This window comes from Bombus impatiens, unplaced genomic scaffold (genome assembly GCF_000188095.3).
Source record: "Bombus impatiens unplaced genomic scaffold, BIMP_2.2 scf_0914, whole genome shotgun sequence".
Taxonomy (NCBI): Eukaryota; Metazoa; Arthropoda; class Insecta; order Hymenoptera; family Apidae; genus Bombus; species Bombus impatiens.
In genome coordinates this window covers 225,388-234,577 of record NT_177333.1, presented here as the reverse complement: position 1 = coordinate 234,577, position 9,190 = coordinate 225,388, and the positions used below count along the sequence as shown (strand labels likewise).

Here is a 9,190-nt window from a genome sequence, read left to right as displayed (position 1 = left end):
AACAGCTATTGGCTGTAATTTTACACAGCGTAACTCGCCCCCATATACATCAAATTTCATCAGGGTAATTAATCGAGCTAACAAAATCTACATCTATAATTCCTGTTACTCTAATACAGATTCGATTAAGTTTGTCCTAATTATAATCTTAATCGAGAAACTTTGATTTGTTATGACACGATCGAAAGAGAATCTCTATTTTATCGATTTGTTTTTCTACTCTTAAACCGCAGATTTATCGTACAAGTATCGTAGGAGTCTTTAATAAGTATCTAACGTTAAGTGAAAACGTCTTAAAATGTAAATGGGATTGTTAAGTTTTATCTCTTCCAGAATTCCAAGTCGTTAATGATAAATACCGTTTTATATTTACAAGCGAGTCTCATCAACCTTCTGTTTATTCCGTGTGTTTCACTATACTTATCTATAGAAAAATCGTATATAGCGAATCGTACAAACTACGTATGCGAACACTATGGGGGAATTTTGATAAGGTAAATTAAATTAAACTCGAAACGATTTTATTTGAGGAATAAAATAAAATATGTATACGTATATATGAGAATAATATAGATAAGAAAAGTCTGCCCTGTAACTTCAAAATCGCAACATTGTCGGGAGAAAAAGATAAGGTACCTATTTTAAATTTCAAAGTACACACCTAAGGATCTAATTTTTATTGTTTTAGTGCGTTTACTATGTAATATTATTATAAGTACAAAAAAACGTTTCTCTATGTAGTTTAAGATATGTAATAAGTTGAAACAAGAAAGGAATATATCTATCAGAGAATCACGAGTGTTGATTATTTTAAAAACAAAAAAAGAAAAAAAGAACAAGTGCAGTATAAAGTGAAATCGAATGAATAGTTGATTTATGTTATTACTCAGCGACTCCCTAATGCATAATGCACCATTTGATGTATATTTGATGAATAAGAGATTCTTGAATCAAAAAAGAAAATGATAATTTTTCCAACTTTTCTATATCATCCCCTGTATATATGTTGTGGCGCAGTTGTTTATCAAAATACATCGTCCCTTCAGTAAGTTAATTAACTACAAATTTGACTTTACGCAGACATAACTGTCGTCTTCATATTCTTGCACAGTTGAATTATTACTGTACATGAAATTATACACGTATTATAATTTATAAAGTCAACAATATCAAGATTGGTAATAAATCAAACCAAGTTTTGTAACCACATTTTACAAAATTGCAAGTCATCCTACTCGATGCAAAATTATAAAATTGTAAAAGAGAAATTTATAATTTATAGTCCGTAAATAGTCAATTTAGAAATATTATTAATTAGTCAATTATTGTGCAGATGTGCCATTACGTCCTAGTTTATCTATTGCGTTCCAAACTACTCTAAATAAAATTTTAGTAACTTATTCTTACGTTCAATTTAATCTTTCAATTACTATATAAAAACGTGTTGGCGATCGCAGCCAATTAGCTCATATTATTCGTTATATAATTAATAACTATGTCACGCATACGTGACTCTAATGATAGCTCTGATGAATGATATAATTAGTAATTATAAATACAATGAAATCGAAAAATACAATGTCAGGTCTTACCACATGAAAGTGCGCATGATCCGCGTTCCCATCCACATCCTTCGTTTACGCAAAAATATACTAATTTTATACTTAAAAGACTGAACAAATTCTGCTTTTGATATAAGTTTACAAAACCCTCCGGTCTTTTCGTAAAACAAGCAACAAAAGTAGATTTTAGGAAAACCGACCTGAGAAACTAAGTATAAAGGTAAAAGTTAGGTTAAATCCTACATTATATGCAAAACTATATCATAGCTCTATATGAAACGATATTTCGTACTTACATCAATATTTTACACTATCATTAGTACGAAAAAGTAGAATAATTAATAGTTAAAGGATATATAAAGAACATATCTAAAAATATGAAACGCGTTTCATTAAGGATTATATTATTTATCCATATTATGCTACTATCTACTAAACATCATCCATAATTATGCATGCACTTAATTACTACTACTCATATTTAGATACTAAAGCACAGATTAACACTCCTATATATTTTATACATTACACATATATATGTTTTAGCAGTATTAACCAATGTTCTCCTATTAAGTACTCCTACATATGTTAAAGACACTTATTAATTTTTAGAGAAGATCTACCTAATTCGGAATTTATAATTTAACCTATTTTGTAAAAATCTGAAGGTTCTCATGAGCCCTATCTATATACAAATATCTGCAATGATTTTTTCAAAACCTTGAATATCTTCTATGTACTTACGCATCTTGAAATACTTGGTATATCCCTTTTCATCAATACTGTTGAGATATCTGAAACAAACTTAAATTTAAATTAATTCAAACGAGATTAAAAACATTTTCATTGGGCCCAACTACCAGAAGTTTATTGTTAGGAATCTTATAATCCTATCTATCATAAATCTAAATGTTTCTTTTAAACCTTTCCATAGGTACCTTTTCCTATGTGTTTTCTAGAAAGAGCATAATAGATATATGTAAATTGTATTATATGTAAATATCAGCATATAAAGAAAATATAAAATAATATGTACTTACATAAACTGCGTTTTGAAATGTAAAGCTTGCATTTTCTTAATACGCATGCGTACGTTGTTCACGCGGTATAAATAAGTGAGGTTATTTGTATCAACAGAAATACAATCGTTTGCAAACTTTTTTGTTTGTTAAATAGCAACGAACGAAAGAAAAGTTTGGCGTATTTAAGTAATTTTTGCTTAGGGTTATTTCTAATTTTTTCGAAAAATGGATGACGAAGCTGAAACATACAAATTATGGCGTATAAGAAAAACGGTAATGCAATTGTGTCACGATCGAGGTTATCTAGTCACACAAGATGAATTGGATCAAACTTTGGAACAATTTAAAGAACAATTCGGGGACAAACCAAGTGAAAAAAGACCAGCACGCAGCGATCTTATAGTTTTGGTTGCTCATAATGATGATCCGACAGATCAACTTTTTGTATTTTTCCCAGATGAACCAAAAATTGGTATCAAAACTATTAAAACCTACTGTCAACGTATGCAGGAAGAGAAAATTCACAGGTAACTTGATAATTGTGTAATAATTTATAGAATTGGGACGTAATAATTTTGAGTTTCTGTCTTGCTTTTCCACAGGGCTATTATTGTTGTGCAACAAGGAATGACACCATCGGCAAAACAATCGTTGGTGGACATGGCACCAAAATATATATTAGAACAATTTTTAGAATCTGAATTGCTTATTAATATCACAGAACATGAACTGGTACCTGAACATATTGTACTTACACCAGACGAAAAAGAAGAATTACTTACCAGGTACAAACTAAAAGAAAATCAATTAATGCGTATACAAGTTGGTGATCCAGTGGCACGTTACTTTGGTTTAAAACGTGGTCAAGTTGTAAAAATTATTAGGCCTTCGGAAACTGCTGGTAGATATATTTCTTACAGACTTGTATGTTGATATATTGTGCATTATTTTAAGAGTAAACTAGACTATGTAATTTTTATAATTACTATGTAAGATAAAGAAAAAATAAGATCTTGTTAAAATATACTTCATTAAATTTTAAAAGAAGATAAAAGTCCATATCTGTCACATGATACTTTATTATACTTTAGTTGCATTTCATAATTACATAATTGGTGGTTATCTACTAACTATACATCAGGCAGTTAATAATGCTTGGCGTTAATTTTGCAACAATACATTTTCTTCATATTGTAAATTTATCTTAATTGGCTTATTAGCTGTAAAAAAAAGGTATAAGCAGTGTAATTTTATACATCTTTAACAGTAACGAATAAAATCAAATTCAACAAAATAAACTTTGTTCAAACATATTTTTTATTACATTTCATTATTATACATTTCTTGGTCCAAATGTGTCATGGTATACCGTTGTCATAAGACAACTCAATTCCAAATTCATTTAAGCAATTGTACACATATAGTTTCAAAGCAATATTTATAACAACTATATTTGTATATTGCTTTATTTGTTGCTGTCTTAAAGACTTTGTTTTAACATTTAATATATGGTAATTAAAAGAACAAATATAGATCACACATGTCAATAAAATAATTGCAATAAAAAACTGAAACAGTAAGGATAATAAATTGTGCACAACGAATATTTGTAACAATAAATTCCTTTTAAGTACAGAAGGCAAGTGAATCTAATGTTATATGCTTATAATCTAAGCTACTCACTTTAAGAAGCCCTTGACAAGATTCAACTATACTATATTTATACTCTCAGTAACATTAACCATAAAGTTAGAATAAAGTACATAAATTTGCGTTTTAAACATTTCAAACTTAAATAATATAATTAATCGCTATGTTTCTCCAAATTTAAACTTTATAAAAAGTGAACATTAGTATATTATTTGTATCCTGTTACAAATTTTCAATTTCATTAATATAAGAGTCACTTTTCTCCAGGAACTATATAAAATATAGTAACTAATTTAAAAAACTATTAATAATAAAAAAATGTTTCGATATATTAGTGGAACACAATTTAACAACAAACATGTTTTTTCTTTTCATTTTTCATAATAAGAAAACTTATTCCTTTTAGTATTTGCTTTCTTTTTTCACTTATTTTGAATATAGTGCATGCATAAGCATATAAGATTACTTATTTATATGATATTTTGCAAAGCAGTTAGATGAGCTAAAATATCACTTTAGTCATATAAAGTTGTAATTTTAAAAAATAATTATGGTAGATGGGCATAAGTAAATAATGCATGCAAGAGTAATTAATATAATATATTGTTATCAATAAAATGTAAACATAACGAATAATAATAATTACATAATAAGACTACAGATCTTTATTGTTTACACGGAAATAAGAAAGCAACATTGTCGAAATAATTAGATAAAAAGAAGTATTTAAAAAATATACACGAACTTTCACTCTTTTAAAATTAATAGATTTTGAAACAAAAACGTTATACATACCATTCGCTCAAAAGTCAAGTCTATCTCGCACGGCCGATTTTATATTAATCGTATATACGTATATCGCTTTTTGGCATGTTAGTGAAATGCATTACTGAACATAAATTTTCGTTGCGAAGACAGTAAATAATGCGGAATCAAATGAATTTCTCATGCAAAAATTTATACATTTATTCTAATTCTCTACGTTCTTTCCATTATTAATATTTCTTAAATTACAAAGGATAAATCAGTCGTTGTGTTTGAGTCTCAATATGAATACGTATGTACGACGTTTGTGTAAAAAAACTTGTGTTCTCGTTCCCTTTTCTTCATCATAAAATCTCCAAAAGAGAAAACACAATATCCCCAGAAACTATGTTTCATAGCATAGTTGACAATGGTAAAAATCAAATTTCCCAATCATTTGCATTCGATTGGAAAAAATTAAAAGGGCAAAACAGCTAACTTTGGCTGCTACTATTCTTTTGCTAATACTTCAGAAAATTTACTTCGAAAGATGCAAGAATGATTATTTCACATACAGTCTGAATAATACAAGTCTATATATGATACACAGCAAGTATATCTGATGTCATGATATCAGATGTATCTTAACCGCTGGAAGAATACTCTCTTCCCCAAACATTTGTAAAAATATTCACAACATAGAGGCAAAATGGTGTGCATTTTATGCCAAATGGCGACGCGTTTTAATGCTATATCTATATAAAGTTCTCGTATCTCGTATATGGATAGCTTACTTAGGCTCTTTATCACCAAGGTCCCCGTTTCTCGAACAACAAATTCGTATTAAAAAATACAATGTTTATACCAGCCCGCTTATAAACCTGTTTTTCGAAACAATAGGCATTTTCCTCTTTAATATGACCGATATTTGTCATCACTGATGTATATAGTTAATGTTATATATTTTCATACACATACTCCATCAATGGACTACCAAGATATACGAAACACCATTTAAAATTTCATTTGTCATATATAAATACTGTAAATTTACTTCCACGTCTATTTTCTACTCTACTAGAGTATTCACAAAAATGAAATTTAAGGTAACCAAACCAGGTGCCTATTGTATAACACAATTGTCTATCGGAAACGTTGGCTAGTAGTATCAGTCCCAGTGAAAAATTTTCTTTATAGACCCAATAACAAAAAAAGACATGCTACCCTGTTATATACTATATCAGGAACTCTACATTTGTTTATATAAATTACTAGACACTGAGAATGTTTTTCAGTGAGACCAATAAAAAGTATTAGCAATAATATCGAGTCCATTTAAACAACTCTACGTCTAGACCACCAATACATCCTGGTAGCCCATTCGATAGGCGGAGTTTGCAAAATGTTGTTGATTAGTTCTGCAGTAAGTCTGATCCTGTACGTGATAGTGGTGGGATAATGCGGCCGATGCCTTTGGCCTCTGTGTGCACAACATGAGGCCTAGAATAAATTATTCCCTTTTAACAAAATTTACAAAAGAACAATAAAAATAACTAATCAGAAATCCAAATGATATTTACCTAGGAGTGATACGGAGTAACATATGTAGAAGGAAACAGGCCTCGTCTGTTACCAATTTCTCCATGCCACCAGTGTTGGTCTGTACGATCAGTAACAGTTATTACATCACCTCGTTTGAATTCAAGTTCACCAGGTTCTTGAGGTTGAAAGTCATATAATGCTTGGACTAAACACTGAAACAATGTACATTCTTATATTGCAAAATCAACATCTCTATGTTACTTAATAGTTTAATTGTTATATAAGAGATAATTACTTCTTCTGGCACCATATCCCTTAATTTAACATCTTGTGAACGAGATACAGATGCTGTACGATGATATTCCACTAATTCATTAAGACTGTTAAACTTGACCACCCAGAGGAAGAATTTACCTTGAGCATCTCTTAATACTTTGAAATGTTGAACACCATCTGAACATCTACAAAAAATTATTAAGTAGTTATTCAAGTAATTACTTTATATCACCATATCAACATTTTTCTTAAGAACATTTTACTAACTTTACAGACAAGGAGAAATCACCAGGAGAACTTTCACTGATTCTAATAAGAAAGGCGCCTTCATGTTTGTTCATTAGTAATCTTTCTGCATCTGCTCTGGTTATCCTTCCATAGTACCAGCTGAATAAAGCAAATAAGATATAAGATATAAGATACAGTTAGATTTCTCCAAAGAATGCATTAATATCTAATAAAAGAAATTTGTAAGGACACTCACTCATGATTTTTCATCTCTATGTAATTACTTGGAATGAGTCCTTCTCTGGAGTCTAATTCAGCTCTGTACCAATTCATGTCATCCTCCATATTTAAGATCTGTAAAAAGATCATTAAAGGTATGCTCGATTTGTTGCAAATACCATTTCTTAATAAAATATTTCCACATGCAGAAAATATTAAAAGATCTAATTATGACATACATTTATTTTTTTACTTCAATTATAATCTTTAGTTTCAATAAAAAGTATAAGAACCAAAATTATTACAATTAATTTCATGAAATCTTGGACATAAATTAATGAATACTTAATAATCTGAAAATCATTCTATCTATACAACAAATATATTCTAAAAATTGTAGATAACATGAAAAAGTAATTTATACATGTAATGTTCAAATGACAGCTTTTGATGTGAATCATCAGATAAATAAGAAGAAAGAATTTATTATCAGAGGAATATAAACTTGTAAATTGTCTGTCACACATTTTGAAATAAGCATACAAAAGAAGACTTTATATTAAATATCTCATCAAATATGCTAAGTAGTTAATAACAAAGGTAAAACGGTTTTTTTAAAACTAATAATAAAAAAAAGCGAAACACTAGATTATCAAAGTAGTTTTAAAACAGTCCATTTTTTATAAAAGGTTGAATACATGGGCAAAGTTTCTTTTTTTTTCTTTATATTATATTTTCATTTTAATTTCTTTAATACAAGCTTTTATATTTTAATCGTCGGTAATCCTAGTATTAGCATATAAAATACATGCATTATCGTAAATATCCTTATGGAGATAAAGCATCCTATAATCAAGATAAAATATAAACAGGTTCCTTTTTAGAACCAATAAAAAGAGAAAGTAAGGCAATAGCAGTTATTAATATATAAAATGCATGGATTATCGTAAATATCCTTAAGCGGCGCACTATATCCAATCGGAACGAAAGCAGTTCGGAAAGTTCGGGATCGGTAAGCTCTCTCTAATAAAAACCAGCAATACAAAGTTATCTCCCAGCATTCTCAACGTTTCCATATATGCAATTGTTAGATAATCTGATTAACGGATACGAACCTTTAGAATTTGGCTTCTGCGAAAACTAAGCTCATCCTCAGCCGTCGCCGTGAAATCGTGCTTTGCTATCGCCTCCATTCTTCTTCCTCGTCCCTCGAGAATAAGATTGAAAGAGAGGGAAAAAGAGAGGCAGTGCTATATCTAGTCCTCAAAGGCAATACCAAAATCAGCCTTTGTCTGTTAATGGGAAAAAAGGAACTGAAGATAGATGTTTAGCGTTTTGTATGAATTTTATTCTTTTCTTTTCAATGAAAGACAAACTCGTTCGTTATGGTTGGGTGTCTATCCGTCGAAAGACACGTAATGCCCACGATACAACGCGCACACACACCGACCACTTGTGCTTTTTTTCTGTCCGTGCGATTTTTTGAATTAGTCCTTCGTTAGACCACCCCGATTAATGCCACGTTGAACCATACATATTACACGCGATTACGATGGTTTTCATGTATACCGGTTTATTTTCAGTCACTTGTACGTTGAACTGTCAAAACTTAAAATACGATCATCCACTCTCACGGCTGTCCATCGCTCGTCTTATCAGACATTACACTCGACTCTCCCACTGATCCGCTCACTGTGTTTCGGTTCAACAATGCGCACTGACCACTGCGCACCCTGACGTCTGAATTCTCTCGTCCAAATATACAAATGTCAGGTCAATCTATCCGGATACCGATCGAATAATTACGAGTCGGAGATTCGAGTTAAACGACCCGTCCACGATCGTCGCGAGATTTTGTATGCCATAGAAAGACGTGTACGATTCTTCGAAACGAAAAGCCTAGCGTACTACTTTTCTGTGGCGCAGGCGCGCGCATGCGCGCTTCCA

The 9,190-nt window shown here is 30.4% G+C and overlaps 2 protein-coding genes across 2 annotated transcripts; one reads left to right on the top strand and one right to left on the bottom strand.

The window, feature by feature from the left end:
- Positions 1–2,647: 2,647 nt before the first annotated feature.
- Positions 2,648–4,232, top strand: LOC100748620 (DNA-directed RNA polymerases I, II, and III subunit RPABC1). The gene is made up of 2 exons (XM_003492980.4): positions 2,648–3,111; positions 3,187–4,232. Exons 1-2 carry the CDS (start codon positions 2,810–2,812, stop codon positions 3,515–3,517), a joined length of 633 nt encoding a protein of 210 aa, XP_003493028.1. The 5' UTR covers positions 2,648–2,809; the 3' UTR covers positions 3,518–4,232.
- A 586-nt stretch (positions 4,233–4,818) lies between these two features.
- On the bottom strand, positions 4,819–9,136 carry LOC100748502 (protein enhancer of sevenless 2B). Its single transcript, XM_003492979.4, has 6 exons — positions 8,359–9,136; positions 7,281–7,378; positions 7,064–7,183; positions 6,816–6,981; positions 6,559–6,732; positions 4,819–6,478 (listed from the first exon to the last, which is right to left on the bottom strand). Exons 1-5 carry the CDS (start codon positions 8,434–8,436, stop codon positions 6,559–6,561), a joined length of 636 nt encoding a protein of 211 aa, XP_003493027.1. The 5' UTR covers positions 8,437–9,136; the 3' UTR covers positions 4,819–6,478.
- Positions 9,137–9,190: the final 54 nt, after the last annotated feature.

Coding starts and splice junctions, on each gene's coding strand:
- LOC100748502 (XM_003492979.4), bottom strand. CDS start 8,436: ATGGAGGCGATAGCAAAGCACGATTTCACGGCGACGGCTGAGGATGAG. Junction 7,379..8,358: donor GCAGAAGCCAAATTCTAAAG/GTTCGTATCCGT, acceptor ATCTTTTTACAG/ATCTTAAATATGGAGGATGA. Junction 6,982..7,063: donor GATTTCTCCTTGTCTGTAAA/GTTAGTAAAATG, acceptor AATTTTTTGTAG/ATGTTCAGATGGTGTTCAAC.
- LOC100748620 (XM_003492980.4), top strand. CDS start 2,810: ATGGATGACGAAGCTGAAACATACAAATTATGGCGTATAAGAAAAACG. Junction 3,112..3,186: donor CAGGAAGAGAAAATTCACAG/GTAACTTGATAA, acceptor GCTTTTCCACAG/GGCTATTATTGTTGTGCAAC.